The sequence below is a fragment of the Leiobunum rupestre genome, chromosome 6 (genome assembly GCF_980474605.1).
Source record: "Leiobunum rupestre chromosome 6, qqLeiRupe1.1.hap1, whole genome shotgun sequence".
Taxonomy (NCBI): Eukaryota; Metazoa; Arthropoda; class Arachnida; order Opiliones; family Sclerosomatidae; genus Leiobunum; species Leiobunum rupestre.
In genome coordinates, this window is record NC_143389.1 from 66,427,814 (window position 1) to 66,452,436 (window position 24,623).

Below are 24,623 nucleotides of genomic sequence, written 5' to 3' on the forward strand. Positions count from 1 at the left end.
TCTTAATCATCAGCCTATACCTTAAACTGCTACTTCGTCTTTCGATCAACAGGATGAAATGGAACTGTCAAATCGTAGAAGCACTTGGGAATTGAGTGATCTTTCAACAAAAACGTATTCTAGTTTTCCAACCACCAAACGGTGCTACAGTTAGGGCACAGCCATTTTGAAAATTAAAAGAGCATAGCTGCAGCATTGCCATTGTTCAGGGTGCTTAGGATCTAAACATATTTCCATGACACAGAAAAACTATGAAATGTTTTTACTCACTAAATTAAAACACTAATGAACCATTTTCCCTATTTACCTCTGATAATATAATGAATAACTACCCTCTCCCTAAGTTGCCAAGGTTTTTATTTTCCATGATAATTAGTATTAATTAAGTGTAAATTATGGTTGGTTTGCCAGAAATTTAAAGATTGCATCTAACCTTCTACACAGAAACCACATCTCTCGTAATGGCATCTAACTCTCAATAATAAAACCTACAGAGCAGGATTGTTAGTTGAAAGAAGAAACCGAGCCATGGCACTAAATTAAGAAGACTGGGATAAATGTTGCTTAAAATATATCACTAAGTATTTTAAGTATATTCCTTATTAACGGAGATTAATTTAATGGAAGCATAAATCCATAATTATTTAAAATACTAACCAACACTGATTTGGATTAAAGTTAAGAAAATTCCTCCAGTTTAGAAAATATTGCAGTCTCATAACTTTGGTGCTACGTACAACTCTTAGAAGCAAACATTTTGGGGAGGTACCCGAGTTACTGAAAATTAAAAAATTAAATTTACCTCCGCATTATAAAACTTTGTTTTTACATCAAGTGGTTTCAAAACCTGTAAATATTAAATCAATTAAATCATTGGAAGTAATAAATTAAAATGAGACTCAAATACAGATTTCAATTTAAAATTTTACAAACCTACCATTTTGAATGAGCTCTTTTATGTTTTTTTCAATTTTGAATTACTTTTTGCACATTTCATTAATTATTTAAAAATTAGGGATGCACCGATATATCAGCCGATATATCGGCTAATTTTTCAAATATCGGTATCGGCCAATATCGGCTTAAGCGAGGCCGATATTAGCCGATATTTCTGGTATTAGAAAAACATTTTCTAGTGTTTCTTTTTGATCGCTGTTGTAGGAAATAATTATTCGCGTCCAAAACGGTCAGGAATCATAAGTGGTTTTTAGACTCCAAAAGCCTTAGATCATATCATTTTTTAACAGGTGGTTACGAGAGTAAACAAAAAAGCATAATATTGTGAAAGGTAACTTTGTTAATATCGGCCGATATATAGGCTATCCTAGGCCGATATATCGGCCGATATTATCGGCCACGATTAGCCGATATATCGGCCGGCCGATATATCGGCTGTACCCATATCGGTGCATCCCTATTAAAAATCTATCATCGCTTACATATATAACTTTGAGATAACTCAACCCTGCCCTACAAAGCACAAAGGCATTAAAGGGACTTTCAAGGGAGAGCAAGGGGGGGAGGTTGAAGTCCATTTAAAATACTTCATTATCAAAGTTCCACTCTGATGACGTTTCAGTGACTTTTTTTAATCGATTTCCAACCCCTCACATCTCTTTTAAAATTCCCTTCAAGCAACATGACTGTTGCAAGAATGTATTTATTTATACTCAGGGAGAATGAATATGTCGAGATTATTTTAAGTGTTTCTCCAATTCCACCCGTTGGGCCCCGGTATGCTCCTCCGCTTTAATAAAATCAAATAATACTGCAATCTCATTGGTTCTTAAAAATTACGTTTTTCGACGCGATTAACACTGCTGCAAGGACGCAAAAAATAAGACGCCTCCTTTTTTCCTCCCCCCCCTTAGGGGCCCCATTTTAGCCGAAAAACCGAAATCCATTAGAAATGTTTGAATGTGTAGCTTTATTTTTCGTAATAAATATTTTAAACAAAAATTAAATTTATAAAAAGAAATAATTATTTATTTACAATAAATAAAATTTTCAGGCCATACTAAGCTACTCTATACGTTATCTGAAAATTCCCGCTGGATATGCCCTGGGCTTTAATGGCCTTGTGAAAAAAGGGCCCCAAAATCAAACTGCGCCTAGTGCCACCATTTACCTAAGCGCGCCGCTGCCTTACATGCCAGGGTAGGGCCTCAACGTGTCCGTTGATAGTCTCGACATATTCATTCTCCCTGAGTATAAATAAATACATTCTTGACTGTAGTTTAGAATGAAATGCGATATTTTATATTTAAGTGTCATCTAGATCAAAGTTTGAAACTATCTAGATTTCATTTTTAGTCAGCTAAAAGCCAGACACACTCTTTAAATAAATATTTACTACTTATTTTAACTATTGTATGACTGGTCAATGATGCAATAAAACTGCTTGCAATATTTCATATTTTCCAATAAAATGAAAGACAAGGAGAGACAGTGGCGTAGACAATGGGGGGTTTTTCACATCCAGACCCCCCCTTGGGCCTACCTTTGACTGTACTAAATTTCCATCCCCTTCTCGACCCCCCTCTTAACATTCACATACTTCGACCCCCCACCCCTTGACGAATTTCTGAATTTATATTTTCTGAAATGAAAAATGTATTTTTAATTTGAAAAACCATAGAATTAATGGTTCTTAATGCTTTTGGGTTTTTAAATTGTGTAAAACAAAAATTTAACATTGCATTTTGTAAACAGCAATACCTAACGGTAGAAGTGTTTTTGATAATTAAAAATGTTTTAAGCCCTCTTTCCAAATTCAAAGTAGGCCATGGTCTACTGACCCTACCCCATGGCACTGCCACTGTGCATAAAACAATTTGTGAACTACCCCTTTACAAAAACTATTTGAGATCATACCTGAAACCGAAAATTTTTGCTGAAATTCCTTTGCTCTCCATTTTGAATAGTATAAGCAACTTTGCAGACCAGGCTTAAAAAGAATGATAAAATAAAAAAATTACTATTAATGTGAAATTAATTATAAAATTGTGTTATACTGTGTATAATATTTTGAAATATTTATTATTATTTTTAATTTATTGATGCGGCTGCCTTATTGATTACAAGAATTAGCATATATACAGTGCATCATCCGAATCCCACACATCCAATTATACAAATACTATACATACTGCTAAATGTTACTTGCTTGGAACATGTACAAGCAGAAGATTGTAATACAACTCTTACGAGAGAAGTATCCATCTAGGCAATAAAAATGAACATTTATCTTCTCAGGCTTGATTCACATTCCATTTGGAAAGAATATCCCACTAAACTGGGGATGTGTACACATCATTATGGCTGAAAATTGACCACACATAATACATATCCTAATCATGAAAAATTTTTAAATTACACTGCATAGGAGTATGTTTTCTTCCAAAAAGCAATTTAAAAAATAAGCGGGAGCCTGGGTAGGTACATGTTTTGTGCGAATAAAAATAACAGGATCCCTATCCTGTTATTAATTAATACTTATCTTGTAAGAAAAATATTACACTTCTGATAAAGGAAAATAGAGACTCAATAAAAATATTACTTCGTGAAAATATGAGTAATAATTATTTATAAATGAAACTTTTACATTTTACAGCGTCAAGTGCCATATTGGGTGAAGTGAACTACAGCGGCCTCACTGAATTTTATATTAATTTTGGTTGCGCCTGATAGACCTTGTCACGTAGATGTAGAGGGTATTTTTTATATTGGCCGCAAATGATTATTTAATTTTTTAATGTAATTTTAAAAATTTCTCATTTTTAGGAATTTTGTACTTATTTCCGTCGTGTGTTCGCCGACACCACAGTTTCGGTGTCCTAATAATTTCCACGTGATATTCCCGTACTTTATAAAATCACAGTTTTTGTTCATTTTCTAGGTGGTTTGTATTTTTGGGCCACAAAGTGATATTCCCATACTTTATAAAATCAATTACAGGTTTTGTTCATCTTCTAGGTGTTTTGTATTTTTGGGCCACAAACACTTTTTTCTGGTTGATATTAAAAGTATATACTTGATGCGTAAGGCTTGGTACTGTCCTCTAGGTCACGTTATAGATGGCCCATCGCTTTTTTTAGTATGGGGTTGGGGAGGCGCCGCGCACCGCCAGCGCTTGAGCGAAGTGAGTGCGCGGCGCCAATACGGGGAATCTCAAAGTGCGTCAGGCGCCAATACGGGGAATTAAGTAACGTCTTTTACGTGTTTTGGAAGCAAACCTGTTCTAATTTATGTTACTATTTAACTAATTACGATGCCACTAGGTACGATTACAGAAGGCCCACCGTCAATGCTCGGAATGGGGCTGGGGCGCGTCAAAAAAGTGGTGTCGACGGATACAAGACGGAACTATTTTTTAGAAAAACGTTACTAATCCCCTAAAATGACTACTTTTTTAAAATTAAGTTAATTAAAAATATTATCATTTGCGGCCCAAAATAAAATAACTTCGTAATCTACGCGTCAAGCGCTACATTCTCAGCCAAAAAAAAAACCAAAAAACGGTAATCCCCTAAAATTACAACTTTTTTTAAAATTAAGTTAATTAAAAAAATTTTCATTTGCGACCCAAAAATTACATGAGGCCGCTGTAGTTCAGGCCTGAGAAGGTACATATTTTAAATTATAAAAACTAGTTGGATACATCTCTCGTATATACACTTCTGGTATATATTTCACGATATAAACATGTCAATAAAGGGGTAATTTAATTCCTTATAACCTACTCAAATGGCGTTCATTAGCCTATTAGCCTAGTTAGTTATGCCAAATTAGGCATAGTAAAAATTAACCAATTTGAAAAATAAATTTGCCTTACAAATGATTGCCAATTTCTTTAACTTCATGATGGATAACATCATCTACATTTTGATCTGGCTCAAGCTCTGGAACCCTTGTACCATTTGTTTGTGGCGTAAGAAGTATATCCTGCGTAGTGGTGTGAAGATCTGCCTGCATATTGTACCAGAAAAATAAGTGTGATTCTTTTCAATCAGTAATATCTTAAGTGGTCCCAAGGAGTTTGGAGGTTTATAACAATACCCATTTCGCAACCAAAAAAATATCACTACACCCTCTTTTGATTACTGTCGCAAACTAGATAGGTAGCATATTAGCAGATGCTACTAGAGTTTGGCAGAATGTGGCGTAAAGACTTTTTATCACATGCAATTATTCATATTAGAAGGTAATGATGGATAAAATAGAAGTTAGAGTAATTGCAATTATGATGCCCAATTTTAGCAATTTTTATCTAATTTGACAATAGCAGACGCTAGATCATAGGGGCAACTTCTAAAGAGCGCGTTTCAGTTGCAAACATTGCTTGGAGAAAATACAGTTTGACTTACACCTTAAAAATGTGAACATTTTGATAGTAATATTTCAACTACATACAAACAAATAGACTTATGTGACAAATAGTATAGATGCAACATGAAGGATGGTTATAATAATAAAAAAAGGGTTTACAAGTAGCTTTCTACTAAGACACATGGAAGTGTCTTCAGTTTTATCTTAGCAAATTTTTATTTATTGAAAGATAGGATATTCCTCTTTTGGTTTCTGGTATAATAACAAAAATATTTTAATTATATAATAATAATATATTAAATTATAACTAAATGTATTAATTATACAGCATGGCTGCAGTGGGTCTGAAAAACTTATCGCACCAATTTGGATGAAATGAAATCTAACAATTTAACATTTGTGAAACTTTTACACAAAATTCTACCAGAAAGCTTATGAAGAATGTATTAATACATAGAGATAATGTTGATACGCTCTGTAGCCACAAGAACAGATTTAAGTTTTTAATAAGAACAAACTATGATAGCATTGAGCTCTGGTAAGCTGCTGTACTACCTAACTCCGCCTAGTCGTGTCTAGTTTGTTAAATTTTAGGTCATGACCACCATCTGCAGAGTAGCGGCTAAATTATCTCTTGGTTTATTTTTTAGACGTAAATATGGCGACTTCGATGGATTTAACTCCAGAATCAGCCTTATTCTTGAATTCATTTTATCGTCGAACTATACTCCAAGTTTGTATTCTCTCTATAGTGTTGGCACATAGTGTTTGTAGGCCAGCAGCCTCTTTTTTTCGCTCGAGTTGGCGGGAAAAGCATAAATTTTGTTTTATTCTTGCTTAAACACAAACCTTTGGTTTTTAGTTTGTCTGCTAAGCTATATAAGCCTTCTTCAGCCGTAGCAATTAATTAATTTAGACTTTGTTTTGCTGTTAAGACAGCATTGTCGTCTGCATATTCATTCCCATTTGAGTGATGACGAGGTTGATGGAGATCTGCTGCATAAACATTGTAGAGAGTGGGCCCCAGGACACTGCCTTGTGGTATTACGAGTTTAACATATTCAAGTGTAGATAAGTGCCCATTATGTGTGACACATTGCTGTCTTTTATCTAACTATGAGGTCATCCAGTTTAAAACTTTACCTTCTATACCCATGTCGTTCAAAGACTGTATTAATATATTACGTTGTACAGTATCATAATTATTTCACAGGTGCCCATTTTGGGTGAAGTAGCGTACAGCAACCTCATCTTGTTTTTTAATTATTTTAGGCGGATACGATAGAGTTTGTCACGTAGATAGCGTGGGTATTTTTTTATTTTGGCCGCAAATGATTATTTAATTTTTTAATATAATATATAAAAATTTAACCTCTTTGGGTATTTTGCATTTTTTTGTGTTTATTATTTTCGTCTTGTGTTCAACTACACCACCGGTTTTTCAGCCCTTGGTATTCCGGTAGTTTGTTAAAACAAATTATTTCCAAGTGGTATTCCGGTAGTTTGAAAAAAAAAGTTATATGTGGTATTCCGGTTGTTTGTTCAATAAATTACAAGTTTTCTTAATTTTGGGCTATTTCTAGCTGTGCTGCCTTTTTATGGCCGCAACCTCACTTTATCCTTGGTCTTGCGATATATGCTCCATTTTTTTCACGCCCGACAATACTTGGTAGGGTATGCCTAGGTACTGTCCTCTAGGTTGCGTTATAGAAGGCCCATAATTTTTTTTAGTATGGGGCTAGGTTGGCGCCGCGCGCCCCAGATCGAGCGCGTAGCGAACCTGCGGCGCCAATACTTATACGAACACACGACGAAAATAATAACAAAAATCGTGAAAAGGCCCAAGCAGTTGCGGCCATAAAAAGGCAGCACAGCTAGAAATAGCCCAAAATTCCCAAAATTAACCAAACTTGTAATTTATTGAACTAACTGGAATACCACATGGAATTTTTTTTCTTCAAACTACCGGCATACCACTTGGAAATACTTTGTTTTAACAAACTACCGGAATACCAAGGGCTGAAAAACACGTGGTGTCGTCGAACACAAGACGAAAATAATAACCACAAAAAAAATGTAAAATACCCAAAGAGGTTCAATTTTTTAAATTAAATTAAAAAATTAAATAATCATTTGCGGCCAAAAAACTCTATCGTATCCGCCTAAAATAATTAAAAAACAAGATAAAAACGTGAAAATACCCAAAAAATTTAAGATTTTAAATTAAATTAAAAAATTAAATAATCATTTGCGGCCAAAATAAAAAATACCCACAATTAAAAAACAAGATGAGGTTGCTGTACCCTCTTTTTGCCCTAGGCCCAGGCCCAGTCGGCCTATTGGGTAATCTGGCCCTGGGCTCAACGTTTTCTTCTTTTAAAAGGTGATGTTCATGGCAAACGTGTAGCCACCCTTACTCTTAAAGGTTGGGTAACGTCCCTTCGGAGGCCTTAGGCTTAAGAGACAATATTAAATAATACGATACTTGTGGTATAACAAAGGTGCCGTTCCTGCCAGTTGGTGAGTATGTAGCCATTAGATACACAACCCAACCCTTACTACCGATTAACTCGAGACTAGAACAGCGACTGACCGCTCGGGCAATGTGCGTCTGCTAATAATACCTTGGTGCAGTGTTGCCAAACAAGCAGGGTAACGATTAGGCCCGGAAATGGCTACAAACGTTTTACCCATAACTACCGTGGTTGTCATATTGCAGTTGCAGTTTCAACTTTAAAAATAATTTAAAAACTTACACTAAGATTTATTATTTGAACAAAGACAAATGTGTTACATAATGTTGCTATTTTTCTCCTTACCGTTATAAAATAAATATATAATCTGTAACTGAGTTTTAAATAATAAAAATTATAATAAAATATAATTGACCAGTTAATTTATTTTTTTACTTTTTAAAATCTTTGGCAGTACAAGTAAATTTAAAAATATTTTTAGGATCAAATTTTTAATCAAAGTTTATTAAGCGCTTAGGAACTATTTCAATTTTACGGCTACAATTAAATGTTTCAACAGGAGAGAGACTTTGTAAACAAGACAAGTCTTCTTTCGATCGGTCTTCAGGTTCTTGTTTCCCCTTTCCGTTGAATTTAAAATCCTCCTTCTTTCTCCCTTTGACTCCAGGTTTTTGATTCCCCTTTCCGCTGATATTAGATTCTTCGGTCTTCTGTACTTTGGCTTTAGGTTCTAAGTTCTTTATCACTTTAGGCTTTGATTTCTTTATCACTTTAGTCTTTGATTTCTTTATCACTTTAGGCTTTGATTTCTTTATCACTTTAGTCTTTGATTTCTTTATCACTTTAGGCTTTGATTTCTTTATCACTTTAGGCTTTGATTTCTTTATCACTTTAGGCTTTGATTTCTTTATCACTTTAGGCTTTGATTTCTTTATCACTTTAGGCTTTGATTTCTTTATCACATTATGTTTTAAATCCTTTATCACAGAATACTTTTTCATGTTTGTCTCCAAGTTCTTTATCACTTTAGATTTTCTTTTAGGGGGTTCTTCTTTCCCAAAATTCCCAATCTTTCCCTTAACAAACATAAAATAGGCGTTTAAATAAAAGATCATCCATCGCCGATTATAGAGTTTGTGCTGCTGCAACTGGACTTATAACGGGTTTGTCTATGGTTTCTCTTTATACTGCCAAAGCTGAGAAATTTCTATGCACGGATCTGGCAGCATTTCTCAACAGGGGGGCAAGACAGTCAGAGAGGGGTTTATTTAACCGCCTATTGTAGAAGCGGGCATGAATCATTTTGGAAATTAGAAACTTGTAAAATGAAACTAAATAATGATTGTTTTCGGTTAAAAGCATGGCTACTTCCAGAAATTCTTTTTCCAGTTGTTTGTCCATTTTCAAAGTCGGTACAATACTATTAAAATAAAAAATGAAGGTTATATGTTTCAAATTTACAGCAAGGGAAATAATTTTAAAATACCTTAGCAAATTTAGATACCATGGCATTTAAATTTTCTGTCTTTACGTGGTATTTTACCTTTTCATCAAATAGCCACAGAAATTTACTAAAATCCTTCTTCAAAAAAACATATACCCTTTATCCCTTGTTTCGAGACTTTCACTTAAATCTTCTAATTTTTCATTTCTTTACATGGAAATTTTTTTAATTATCCATTTGTGGTTCCTGGCTTCACATTTGAAAAACTTCCTTTTTATGATATTGATGGCCACTTTATGCACTCTTTTAAGGGCTGCACCTCTTAATTGAACGAGTCTGGAATCTAATTTATTGATGTTGAGGTTTGGCTCCTCACATGTTGCTTTGATATCTTAAAATATAAGATTAAGATCTAATATTAGTTTACCATTAAAATTGAAAAGTGATTACAATCTTACCTTCATTTTCTAGTTCTAAAGATGAAGCTGGTTCTAATATCACATTTGTAGTTAATAATTCCAAAATTCTTTTTGCAATGGTGATAACGACAATGGAGAAATTGTCCAATTTTGAACTTTCTTCGTTTATTTCAATTGCTTGGAGCCACATTTCAGATAATAAATTTCCTAACTCTGTACTATCATTTTCCATTATTATCTCAAAAATCTCTGGTAATTTCACACATTTTTCTATTTCATGCGTTAACATTGCACTCCATGCCGTATGCATTGTCATATTATTTATAGTTGAGGTACATTCATCAGAATAACACGATTAAAAATTGTTAATGCATGCTTCCCAAAGAAGTAATATCAAACAATCTAAATATGTCTCTTCTGGCTCATTATGATTCCGTATACCCTTAAGCCTTGGCTGACTACGCCACGTCTTTAACAATAACTGGGTTAAACCATATTCTAAAAACGGCTTATCCCCCAAATACTGATATATATCGTCCAATACCTTCCTATTTGGTATTTTCCTCAAATAGCCAACATTTCCCATCATATGATTCTTCGTTTTTGTAGGTTTTGTCAATAGTCTTACGCGTTTGCACCAAAGTCGCCATTTGTGGATAAATATTTTAAATTTAGTTCAAGAATCTCTCAATAGATGGCGACGTCAGATGTCCCAAAACATAAGCTCAGCCCATGAAATAAAAACAAGTATTACAGGACGATTTTGAAATATTGCCTGTAGTTTGTTCTTAGTAAAAATGTAAATCTGTTCTTGGTAGCCACCATGGTAAAATTTACCCAAGCACGAGAGGGGTGGAAGGAAAACGTCACCCGCTATTGCTTCCAGCGCGTTGGGAAACAATGAGATTAGATTTCGGGGGTGGGTGAGCTTACTGCTAGAGCTAGGGCTGTAGCTAGGTGGGGCGTAAGGGTCTAAGGACGTCAAATATAATATTTCTATAACAATTTAAGTTTTTTTTAGGCGCCAAATTTTCACTCACTCCAGGTGCAATTTTAGATAGCTACGGCCCTGGCTAGGGCACGAGGAAGATAGGGAGCAAAACTACAACATCAAAGTGGGGACTGTAGAGAATACCTGCACATGTCTGCCGGTAACTCACATGCACAGTTCAAATCGATCCAGATCATGATAAAAAACATTTACCAAGTTGGAGTTAGAACTGGTGAAATGACCTGTAGATACCGGTTGAGTAGATCATATTATTGCAGAAGTAAACCTTCCACTTATTCCTAAGATCGTGACATAAATTTATACTGCATCATCATTTTTTTATTAAATTGATGTGAAGGCCAAACAGTCACAAAGCACAGAATAAAATAGCTGGAGACGCCCTTTTCCCGCCTAGAGGGAAGTACATGTGAACTCTTTATGGTAACATATTGTACTAAGACTTTTTCACACCTTAAGTTCTCAATTGGCCATGTTTTCTTATTAGTACATTTTTTTCATATAATTAAGTGATTTGCAGGTTAGGTGGATCATTGGTTTTCGAAAAAATAAAAGTTTGCAGAAACTCAATGGGTGTGGGTTGAAGGGGTTTTGGAAAATTGTTGTAGGTTCGATCCACCTTTGCTCAACCTAGTCATTCTCCCCATGAATTATAAATACATTTTGGGCTTATTACAAAAACAACAGCATAACAACACTTACGTGCCAAATGGTGACTATTAACAGCACTTACTTGGAAAGTAATATCCCGAACGTTTTGGTCACTGTCATTATGAAGACTAAGGAAACAGGAGAACGTTTCACCCAAATAAATGTTTCTAAAAGAAATTAAGAATAAAACGAAAAAATACCTTCATTGTTTTACTGATGCATTCTTCGCTAATTTATATCACAAAAATGTATAAATACTTGCCCAAAACTTTGAGGTAAAAGTAAAAGGTCTGTCATTCCTCCATATGGAAGTAATTCTGATTTATTTTCACCAAGTCCACCAAAGTTTAACTCAGCATCAATGAATGCTGCGTGTGGTAAGTCACACCTATCAGTAACTGAGGGCAAGAGCATTTCCAGTGAAGGTCTAGTTAAACGTATTACTGCAAGATAAAATTAAAAACAAAATTGAAAGAAATGTAAGAATTACTGATGGGCCAAAACCGATATAATATCAGTATCAGTTACTTCAATTTTACCGAGAAGAAAAAGAGTCTGCCTCTAGAGCCCTGCCCTAGCTTCTACCAGAGGTTTTCTGAAAACTTCGAACTTCGTCAACCTCCCTCTTACCCCTATACCAGCGAGCCAATCATGTTGTTCAAATTCAAACCTTTTTTTTTAATAAATAGTACCCCCGACATTAGCGACCCTAGAAGGGAATTAGAGCGAAATCATGAATAACGCATATTCAAAGTGCTACTCCCGTCAAATGTAATCCAAGGATGGAAAGAACATGACAGAGAATTTCGAAATTTTCATAGCACACGGAGGCAGCGTCGAGGCAGACTCTTTTTTATTGTCTCTTGCCGATACCAATATTATAAATACAAATGCCAATATTTTCAATATTTATTGATATTCTCAAAAACAAGGCAGATGGCACCACTAACCTCAACCTTTGGCTTGCTATTTCGGATACCACCGTCCCACGATTATTACATGTGTACCCCACATGTCCCTTAAGAAGTTAAGGTATTTAATGGCTCCTCAAAATAGAGTCAAGATATGGGAAATTCTTTACAGTAAAAAAAGGATGACATTATAAAAGCCATATGTACTTCTTGTTCTCAAAAGAGGTGGGAATATAAGCACCCCATTTAATACAACCAATCATAGAAGCCATCTACTTAAGATACACAATTTTGTGGATGCCAGTGAAAGCAGTTTTTGTTGTCGGAAGATAAATTAGAACTTGAAAGGGCAAGCAGTACTCAAAGCAATTATTCTGCTGATTCCCCAGCTTCTATTATTTGTCATGATGACTCACTTTCAATAACTGCTGATGCCTGTAATTCTTTTCAGGCTTGGTGTGATGGACAATTGTGCCTTTTTCTTTGTAAATGAACTTGAAACCATTGTTAAAGAAGTCCCCAAAAAAGCAGCTATAAATTTAGTTAATTCATTGGAAAATATCGGTTAAATATAGATGATAATTGGTAATAATCAGTTAGATATCAGTATTGGTAATTTTCAGTTAGATATCGGTAGCGCTAAATTATCCCCCCAACTTTAAACACCATTTTAAGAAAAGGGGGATAGGGGCTATTGTTGGCTTTTGTAATTCAGCAAGATATCGGCATATTTGAACCCTAAAACGAGTTTCAAATGTTGTCCACAGAGACATTTCTTAAGCCACCAGTAATATACAATAATGACAAGAAGAGCTATTTATTAATTTTTTTATTTACATCTGCTCAATAAGCCTCTAACAATGAGGACAGGCTTTTGTTTGAGCATAGATACATGCAAGTTGAGTTAGAGACGTGAAGACAGTAACCAAATACAAATTTATTCAATTTTATTACGATTTTGAGAGGAGTCTATATCAGGCAAGAGGGAAGATACAAGGCAGCAAAAAGTGTGGTGATTGGGGATAGAAATAATTGCTGGGGGAAGAGCATTCCAATCATTAATGAAACTTGACAAAAAGTGATTTTGGCGCTGTGTAGAACAAACTCGGGGCTTGGAAAGTTTGAGGGAATGACCTCTAGTTTGGGAGAAATTGAGAGAAAAGAAATCATCAAAATTTAGAGTTAGGTTGTTATAAAAAATATCATGGAGTAAACAAAGGTCATTAACACGGTGGCGCAGATGGACAGAGTCAATATGAAGGAAATGCAGACAAGAAGGGGCTGGAAGACTAGAAAACTTATGGGGAAGCTTCGCAAAAGCATTCGGAGCTTTTTGGAGAGCGAGGAGGTCCAATTGACGGTGGGGGTGCCAGATATTGGAACAAAAATCCAAATGAGGTAGAACCAATGTTTGGATAAGCTTGGAAGAACGAAAAAAAGAGATTGCAACAAACAACACCGGTAATAGAGGTTATTCCTGCCAAGGTGTAGAACGGAACATTTATCAATGTTGAAAGATAGCCCCTTTGAGTCAGCCCAATCAATAACAGCATCGAGATAAGATTTAAGACAAAAAAAAATGGGACATGGACTTGATACAATTAAATAACTTATTGTCATCAGCAAAAAGGGGCAACGAACGCATTACAAACTGTGGAAATATTATAATTAGTCTTTGTCATAAAGTGTATGATTAGTCTATGGAACTAAACCTGAACTATTAACTTTACCATGAACTGGTAACCCTGCAAAGGACTTAACTGTTTTTGTCATCTGCTACTGAGTAGAGATTCTCACTTAACCTTGTTACCTCCATGTGTTAACTTGTACATATTATTAACTTGCAAATAAATTAATGATTTAGACCTTTTATTATAGTCCTCCTCATTTCTGATCTTATTGTTAACCTGTGGTAGCAGAGCGTGGTTCAATAGTTCCTGGATCTTGATTAATGCCATTCCAGAACGATTATGTGGATTCCCCGCCAAGGCCTAAAGACGGACTGTGAGTGATGATATTCCGTTTTTTTACCACCTTGAACCAATGACATATTAGGCCTAATCAAGATGGCGGAGGGGCATTCTGTACTAATGATGGGGCAAATGGCGAAATTGACTGGCCTGAATTATAAGTCATGGAAGTATGACATGCAAATGATACTGAGAGGACAAGGCCTGTGGGAGATTGTAACTGGTACAGAATTAAGCCCCATTCCTCATGAACCGGATGAGATCACTACGAGGGAGGCAGACCAAATAAGACAGTACACACTACGTGAATCCAAGGTTTATTCATTAATTCCATCTGGAGTGATTGAGGACTTGAGAAGTCTTATAACGGAAACTATTACGGCTTGTACTTTGTGGACAACGCTTGAGGATGCATTCGAACCTAAATCAAGAGCAAGAATTTCAATGTTACTTAACGAATTTTATGGACTTCGATATAATGAAGGTGAAAGCATGCCAGTCTTCATTGGGTGTGTTTATCACATGAAGAACCAGCTAGCGGAAGCAGGAAAGACGATAGCTGATCAAGATATATCATATAAATTGATTGGAACACTCCCACTATCATACGAATCACTGGTCGCCAATATTTATCAATTGTAGGATAGCAGGTTTAAGCCGGAGCCAATTAAGCAGATGCTTATAGCCGAATATGGTAGACAGTCTCAGAAAGCTATGCAAAATGAATATACATCGAAGGCATTTATGGCACGAACGCCTATGAACCAAACACACACTGAAGAGAAGACGAATGCCAATCAGCAGTCCCAACAGAAAGGGTCGTCTGTCACCTGTTTTACTTGTCACCGTGTAGGGCATAAATCAACAGAATGTAGATCTTGACGACAACCAAGTAGAGGTTGTCCGAGAGCAAGATTTCACGGTGGTTTCAGAGGAGGATCAAGAGGTGTCTCCTAGACCACAATCAGGAGCTTATTTTGCAGCTGCACATTTTACATCCACAAATACGAGGGACTGGATAATGGATTCCACAGCTACAAGGCATTTCTGTAACCAACGTGATTGGTTTTCTACTTACACCCCATTTAACGCACAGATAACCGTTGGAGAAGGGAATTCTCTTGCTGAAGGCAGAGGTGATATTTGGATCCAAATGACAAATAGAGGACATAATATTATCTGCCCTAAGGACGTCATATATACCCTTGGTATGGGAAGAAATTTAATGTCAGAGTGATTGATGGATCAAGCAGGGTATACTGGAGTCACCAAGAATTTGACGTTTACTACTTATTTTCCGAATGGGTCTTTCGCATTTGAAGCTCCATTATCTACTGATAATTTTTATACTGTACAAGCAACAATTCTAAAGAATGGGCCAAATGAAGCAATATCAAATTACGATGAGACCACTGGATTTAGTAGTGCAGAGGCGTATGCAGCTGATGATAATAAGAATTTAACCCTATGGCATAGACGTATGGGACATTTAAATGAAGGACATCTTAAATACAGCCCAATATAGTTTCCTTCTCAACCGCACAGCAGCGCTGGGTCCGAGATATTTTTCAAATCTTTTATTTTCGCGGGAATCGGAGAGACAAGATTTGACATAAAATTTTCTGGACAAAGATTCCACCTTGAAAGGGCTTATTTGTCTACTTAGAGGTAACATTAACTTATGACAATAGTAGTTCTAGAAAAAAATTTAAAGCATTTTTTAATTTAAAAAAAAAAATTTATTAAAATATTTTGCATGACCTTTTGGTTGCAAAATCTTTGATTAATTCCATCATAGGTAACAGTTTTAGCTACATCATTTTCTATAGATAATATTGCTTAAGATGCAAGACGTTCTTGATTCATGGTTGATCAATTTTTATTTTATCCTGTATCAGCGGATGCAACTGATACAGGATTTGTTAAGAGTATTGTTAAAGTTATTGAAATATTAGGGTATACATCGTTCAAACTATTTTAAATCAAATACTTTAACTATTCATAACTAGTTAAAACAGAGCTAGGAATAACGTTCCTAAATATTTTTAGTTCTTCAAATAAATCTTTGCCATCGATATCTCTTTCTAATACAATTTGTAAGTCATTGCAACTTCTGAGTAATTCATCCTCATCTAGATGTTTTAAATTCGACGATAAATAAATAAAACCAAATCTATCTTTAAATCGTCATATAACTGAAACCTAGTTTGCATTGACGATATTGCTTTATCTATTATTTTATAGAAGTACTCTACTCTAAAAACGTCCTCTCCATTCAATAAATTATCAGTTCCCTCGTAATCAAACATTTTCTTTTTTTTGTCTTACGCGAAACTCATTATATGTGGCGTCTATATCAAGTTTTCTAGCGGTTTCTAAGCCAGAATTTCTGTACTCTTTTATGAAAGACACGAGTTCTTCTAAATGAGTACTACCTATATCCATGGACACTTTTGCATTTTACATTAACTTGCTAACAAAGTTTACTTTTGAAAGAAGTTCATTCCATATATTTAAACTAAGAAGGAATTCGAAACACTGCAATTCTTTTAAAAGCCCTTGACCCTCGGCTTTTACTTTGTTGTCTTTCGCATGTCTGACAACTATAGCGGGGCCACGATTTTCCACAGCACCGCGGGGCCTGGTGCCGTGAACACCTTGCACCTACCTTCCCGCCGGCCATGATTATCACTCCAATCCGCAAAAAGGGTCCCTGTAATCTCGCCCCCAACTTTCGTCCAATTTGTGTCTTAGACCAAGTTCCTAAATTTTCTGTAATCTTATTTCATGAGCAACTCAGAAGTTTCCTGTGTTCTTAAAATTTTTTCTTTTAAGTCCAACATATAACTAGTCTGGTAAAATTGTCAGCATTGATCAAATAAGAGATGCACATGAGAATAGAGAAGGTTAAATTTTGTACGTCAAGGGTCTTATTCCTATTGACAGCAGGCATATTTACATAGTAAATTTAATAGAATTAATCATACCTTTTAAAGACAATAGATGTTGCATCTGTTTCTTATCCATATTAAAAATAAAAAAGATTCTACTTATGAAAAAGTAATACTAGTCTCATAAGCAATTTACAATTTTAAAGATAAATATCCCATTTAAACAGACTTCGAGTTATCTGACGATGGTTTGTTCCAATGTATATGGAAAATACAAGTCCGCTAAACTCCCCAATGGCACTTTATAGCTCTAAAATTCGTCTACTTCATAGCAGACTACAGACCAGACAATATTACGTCACAATTATACGGCTTTTCTTTACCACGGCCAACGTCGATCGTGCGTACCGCGTTTTAGCGGCCCCGTCAATCGCCTCGCATCTAATGTTAATTTGCGTGTATGAATAATCCCGATATGGGCGCTACATACGACCAAAAACCTACTATCACCAAAGGCGGGGAATACAAGCGAAATCGCGTAAAAATGTTTTTTCTTCGGTTTTCCACTTTCTTATTTAGAAAAAACAAGGTATAGTAAGTTAAACTATCTTTTCGCAATATATTGAAATTCATAATTCAAAAAAATATTACCTTATAAATATTAAATGAAGAAAAAGAGACGTGTTTTTTACGCGAAGGCGCCATATTAGAATACATAGTTTTGAAGACTGTAGAGGTGTTAATAGCGTTTTGACGCTCAAATAATGTCTCTCTTAACATTTATAAATCTTTAATAATAACAAATCTTTATTAATAGTATATATATAGAAAATTCACGAGTTTATAACCGTTCTTAGGTAGTATTTTCTGTAAATCTAATTAGTTTTATGAGTAAGAATCTTAAAACTAATACAATTGAAGATAAAAGATGCTTAGGTACATCTTTGGAACTAAATAGGTAAAAGATAGATGGTCTTCAGCCTGCATTTCAAGGAGGATGATTTCTGTTCAGGTTTGTACCTTTATTATGGAAATTAGAATCATTAAAAAAATATTATATTATTAGTTAAATATTAACTACATTCGGTTTAATTCAATGTTTTTTAAAATTTATTTAAAAATAATTGTTTTTTTGTGGATTTTTCCTATCTGACTAACGTTAAGTTTTGGTCGTAGCGAAACCCTGGTGGGAAAATAAATACACGGTAAATTCAGGCGATTTACGGGGCCGCTAAAGCGCGGTACGCGCGATCGAAGTTGGCTGTGTCTTTACGAACAGGGTGAGAAATAAGGATTTCTTTTAAACTGGACCTGTGGCCAGTAGAGCCTAGGTAGTTTAATTAAAAAACTGGCCACTGGCCTCTTACCATTTTTAACCTTCAAATTCAGGCTTTCATAATTTATGGTCAAATTATATATTCTTGACAAAATGTGCTATAGACCCGACCCGAACAAGCCTACTGAGAGACTGCTTATATTTCTTTTTGCTAACTGCTAAATTCACTTCTTCTATATTGTGTGTAGAGTGTAGAGTAGACAGACTCACGACACCCAGTCTCCCACCCATACTCACAATTGACACAAGGCCAAGTACACAGCATAGAAGCAAAGACCAAACAATTTTAGGGATTAATATATATTTTTTAATGAACTAAAATTTTTAAGGGAAACAACTTTGAATTAATTATGTGGTCACCAGGGCCACTAACACCCCAAGCATTTAATTTTTAAACTGGCATAGCTCAAGGGGTGATTATTCCTCGTTTCGGTTTGTCTCTCCGTCAGAAAATCGAGAGCTCCTCTAGTCGCAGTCGCGTGTGACGTAGTTGGATCCCTTCTTCGAAGCGCCTACGATCTAGACACAATAATGAGGCGTCTTACAATCTCAAAACCATGTATAAACTATGTCTGTCATTTTAAAAACTTCAATCGTTTTTATAAGAATTTAGGACTATAAGGGAACTTATGGCACACCGTTCAGGACTAAATTCAACCAAAAATATTTATATATTTTTTGTAAATATAAAGGTGTTTTTAAAATATAAAGGCGTTTTTGAAATATAAATTACTTTTCAAAATATAAGGCGAATTCGTCTAAGACATTCGAGGCCAGTTTAAGAAATGTACTACCTACCTGAAAGGTACAAACGCACTATAGTAACACATACCTCACAGGCAGTGGCGTAGACAAGGGGGATTTCCGTGTCACCGCCCCCATTAGGCCTACGTTTGACTTTACTAAATTGTCACCCCTCCTCGACCCCCTTTGACGAATTTCTGACTACGCCACTGCTTACAGCCTACAAGGATAGTTTTTTATGTTTATTTCCTGCAACTATGTATTAGGAGACAGCAAATAAACCAAAACTTTCTCCTACAATGCAGGAAAAATGGAGTACACCCTAAATCATTTCTCCTAAGCATACCAATGGAAAAAGGACAAAACCAGAGACCCTATATTTTAAAAACACCTTTATATTTTAAAAACACCTTTATATTTTAAAAACGACTTTATATTTTAAAAACGACTTTATATTTTAAAAACGACTTTATATTTTAAAAATGACTTTATATTTTAAAAATGACTTTATATTTTAAAAATAACCCCATATTTACAGCGTGCCATAGGAACTCTTATTTATTTACATCTAAATAATCCAAAGTTTATATTTTCATAAAAACACTTTAATATAGACTAAATCCAAAAATAGTTCTTGAGTACAGAAATATTTATCACACAGGCATGTAAAATGATAAAACACCTTTCAATTAAATTATTAATACTAGTTAAGTGACACCTTTCAATATATTAACGTTTTTAATATTTTATACATTCAGTAACTATATAACGTAATGTGATACCTTTATTACATAAAATTATAGAGTTTTACTTTTAAATATTTTAAAGTATATTAATTATACATGTTCAAAATTTACATTAACAATCAACTAGAACTTTAATTACCAATTTTATAATATAACACCTTAAATTTAAAATTTTAACATTAACAGAAATCTATACATTCCTGTTACTTTAGTCAATTTTAAATTTGTACATATTTAAAACTTTAAATAACACGCTACTAATACTTTATCACTTTCTTTAAACTATATTTCATTTCTTGTTCTTTTTTGAAGGAATGGCAGTGGGTATTCAGAGCCTCTTTGTATTGGGTTCATCAATTCTACTCTCAGATCTCTTGGATAATCTTCTTCATAGAAATGTTCTGAGCAAATCCTTGCATATTTCACATTTATTTTGTCTTGGGAACGTCCGCAAGCGGTTATCCATTTTTGCCTTATAGTTATTTGAGATGGGAATAGATGGTATGACAAATTCTTCTTTCGGGTGACAATTAAGGAATTATTGCACCCGAGAACCGAGCATTTTAATCCGTGCATTACTGTATTATGTTGAGTTCATGACAACTTGACAAGCCTTTATTAACAAAATTCAAAATAACCACCTTTAAAATATTAAAAGTTAAGCCTCGGCTATAAAATTCATGGTTTAAAATAGTCAAAAATACTATTATTATATAACTATACCATTTAACACTAGTAAAAATGTAATACTATAATGGTTCTAATTTATGGGTTAACGATTAATGCTTACCTGAATTTTAATCCACAAAGGAATTTTATAAAAAGGCAGACGCGGGCTGCCGGCTGAAGAGGAATGTTTACAGTCAGCTCTTGGATTAATAATAAAAGCTAACGTTAGCTTTTATTATTCATCCAAGGTCAGCTCTCCCGCTCGGCTGTCTTCCCACCGCGGAGTTTCTAAGTTACGCGACGCCTGTTTATTTTCGTTGTAGATCGTTCGCTGGGATCCAGCTACGTCAAACACCGGGAAAAAACCGTGTTTTCCCCCCGTTTTTTTCTCAGCAGATATCTCTATTCCCGACCCCGCGTTACACGCTAACCTTATAATACACAGTATTTTTACCAACCTTGGGCATAGCTAATTTTTACCTCTCCGAGGGTACTTTGTACCCTGGAGGGGTTATACAATCACCGTGTATGTGTTTGGGTGTGTGTGTCCTGCGAACGTGTACGCATTTTCGGGGCAAAGTGTAATCACTGCGTACCCTTTGTGTTAAAATCACCGCGTTCGCAGTTGCTAGGGCTCTTTGCGTTCGCAGTTGCTAGGAAAAGTTGGAGGAAAAGACAGATCTAGTGATATATCATGGATTAATTCATCCATATGATCTCAATATTAATAAAAGTTATTATTTTAGAAGTGGTTTTGTTTCATTTTTATCATAATAGTATTAGTAGAGGATAACTAAAACTTAGCGCTTTTATTTCCAAGATGGCCGCCAAGATGGCCACCAAAACAACCCCCCCATCCCCCAAAAATATTTTCAAAAACAAAAATTTTTGTCCTTGGAAAAATCAAAAAACATATTTTTGTTTTCAATCTCAAATTTCACCTTGAAGATGATCTTTGACCTCGACGCTCGAACTGTAGTAGAGGATAACTAAAACTTAGCGCTTTTATTTCCAAGATGGCCGCCAAGATGGCCACCAAAACAACCCCCCCATCCCCCAAAAATATTTTCAAAAACAAAAAAATTTTTGTCCTTGGAAAAAAAAAAACATATTTTTGTTTTCAATCTCAAATTTCACCTTGAAGATGATCTTTGACCTCGACGCTCGAACACTGTCCACAACCACTAAGCCTCGGTCTATACTCCCAACAAGTTTGGTCACGATCGGACAAGGTCGAACCGAGATATCGGCGGTAATATGTAACCCCACCAAATACTTCCACTTATTTACTTTTGGTGTTATTTTTTTCGTTTTTTCGTTTTTTCGCCGTTTAAAATGCTAATTAGTTATTTGCGAGATGGGGAAACGAATTCGCGACCTTCGCTTTATACCCTTGGCGGTTTTGGCCCCACCCAAAGTACTTTAAACAGCTAATAAACGAGTCTAAACTTGCGATAATAACTATTTCTATAAATAATAATTGTTTTTACATTTAAAAGTCAAAGGATATGTGTAAGCGTAAGACGTCTCAAAAGTCGAGCTCTTTAAAGGATAAAAAAATGAAGTTATTTATGGGGAAACCAGAAATTAAATGCAAATCGCCTACCGAGAATCCTTGTTATTATAATGAGACATGTCGCAAACACGCTTTTAATTTCTTTGATAATTTAAACTTTAGTGTTAAATGCTGGATTTGTCAAGAACAATGTCTTGACAAGACAATTTTTAAGCAACACTTAATGGATCACTTATCGAGTAGTTATAAAAATCAAATTCGTATTGATGTTTGCGATTGTCTTCATTCAAAGAAACCAGAATATACAACCAAAGAAGAAATATTAGACGATCAAATTATTGATTATTTGAACGAGTTTAACGTAAAACATCAAGAATGGTTAAACGAGTTTGTTAATGGTACTGGAACTCCAAAGAAAATTCATCGTAAAAAAAAGACAACTGGTATTAAGTCCGAAGAAACTTTAAATTCAACAATGAAATCAAATGTTGTATTTCCACCGGACTTTGTCATGCCATCTGATAAGCAGATGGAAGCTATTATTTTTTTTCAAGAATATTGTAAAAATAATCAAATTTTAACTCTTAATCAAGTTGAAACACCCATCGAGGTTTTGGAAAATCTTGAACAAACTTGTCAAATGATTGAAAATATGTGAATAAAGCTAATTTTCTAATAAATATATTGTTTTTATTTTTCCTACGTAAAAATAGATATTTTAACTCTTTCATGTTAAGGTTTAGCGTGGTAGATCGGTAGCGTTGCAGGACGTTATTCAAACAGTCTCAAGTTCAAATCCCAATCCTTTCGAGCTATCACGCTAAATCTTTTATTAGTATAAAACGAGATGTCGCCCAACTGAAACTGTCATTATAAAGATGTCAAGTTTCGTAGTATTTCTACCTTCGAACGCATCACCCGATATTTACCCGGAAAATACGCCTTCTAACTTTAAAGTACAGTTATCAAAACCTTTAAATTTTAACAATGAAAAATGGTCTTGTGCATTAGCAGAAATAATTCTTCCTGAAACTTATTCGAATATAACAAATGAGTATTCGCATTTCCAAGTAGGGCACGTGTCAGATGTTATTTCACCCGAAGAAAATCAATGGGATTATATTAAAATTGAAATTCCACCCAAACGTTACGAGGGTGATCTAGATCGAAATAAGAATAATATTCCAACATCTCTTCAAAATAATATACTCAACGAGTTTGCTAAAACTATTGAGGCCAATCAAACACTTAAAGGAAAAATACAAAAAAATACGGTAAAAGTTGATGAAAACGAAGACAGTTCAAAATTAAAAATTCAGTTACAAAAAGATGTGCAAGTAAGAATACCTCAAGCATCGCCCCTAGCATCTGTTCTGGAATTTCGAGAAAATGATTTTGTCGACAGTGATTATCTTTCTAATTATCCTCTCTCGAATCACGCCAAAACTATTTCTTTAACTTATGCAACAAATTTTATCGAAGTACGAATTAAAAAAGCGTTAGTTGTGAATAAATATCAACAAAAATATTTACCACGACAAATTCCCGTGGAAGAAATCCAATCACAACCCAGGAGAAAAAAACAGAAAATTAACAAGAAACCGAAACTAAAACCAGAAGTGAAACAAGAGGAAAAACCAAAACTTGAACCAAAAACAAATTTAGAAGAAAAGCCAAATTTGAAACCAGAAGAAAATCTAAACAACATTTTACCAACAGAACCTTTAATTCTAAATATTAATGAAAACGTCAACCAACCAAAAGTTTTAAATCCTTCCGAAGAAAATAATCTACCAAGTTCTCTCCCAATACCAGTTAATCCACCATCTCAGCCTGTTATTAAACAAATACAATGGAATAATTACGCAATTGTTTTTGAAGCGGGCAGATATGAGGGAGAAAGACAATATAATAATGAAATTCAACCGTTCACATTACACTTAATTATACGCGATTTATTAGAACGATGTAAACCAAGACAGTTTGATGGATTAAAAACCGCAATATCTTCCGATGATGAAGATAATTTATATTTTAATTTAGAAATACCAGTAGGGATGGAAATTAAATTTCAAAATCCATTAGCAGATCTTTTTAAAATTCCAACAGACACTTATTTTACGGGTATTCAAAAATTTGGCCCGTTAAATAATTTAAATAATATTCCTTTTAATTCGCGTAACAATTTTATCGACATACGTATTGAGACTACAAAAATACCGCAATTTGAGCAGGAAGATTGGGCTTTCTACTCTGTATCAATTATACAGCCTTTTTTATTTGAAGGTCAGAGAGATGATTTTGGAAATATTATCCCATTATCTTTGCATAGGCAATTAAAAAACGAGATTCAACAGGCGACTAACTTCCCCCCTTTGAATCGGTGCGAAATTAGTTATGCAATAGAAGAAATAAATCGAGGTCATTACTTAAGAATTTCATTCCCTAAAGATCTACAGATGGCCTTCACGGGGAGATTAGCAAATATTTTTAATATAAACGCGCCAGAATTTCA

The 24,623-nt window shown here is 34.7% G+C and overlaps 1 protein-coding gene across 1 annotated transcript in view; it reads right to left on the bottom strand.

The window, feature by feature from the left end:
* Positions 1–17,454, bottom strand: part of LOC149943205 (trafficking protein particle complex subunit 13) — a 44,789-nt gene extending 27,335 nt beyond the window's left edge. The window contains exons 1-6 of the mRNA XM_090177212.1: positions 17,194–17,454; positions 11,588–11,768; positions 11,408–11,492; positions 4,835–4,968; positions 2,875–2,947; positions 803–847 (exon numbers count right to left, since the gene is read on the bottom strand). Of these exons, the coding sequence (XP_090033338.1) occupies positions 803–847; positions 2,875–2,947; positions 4,835–4,968; positions 11,408–11,492; positions 11,588–11,768; positions 17,194–17,233 (558 nt within the window). The 5' untranslated portion in view covers positions 17,234–17,454. The remainder of the gene's footprint in view (positions 1–802; positions 848–2,874; positions 2,948–4,834; positions 4,969–11,407; positions 11,493–11,587; positions 11,769–17,193) is intronic.
* Positions 17,455–24,623: the final 7,169 nt, after the last annotated feature.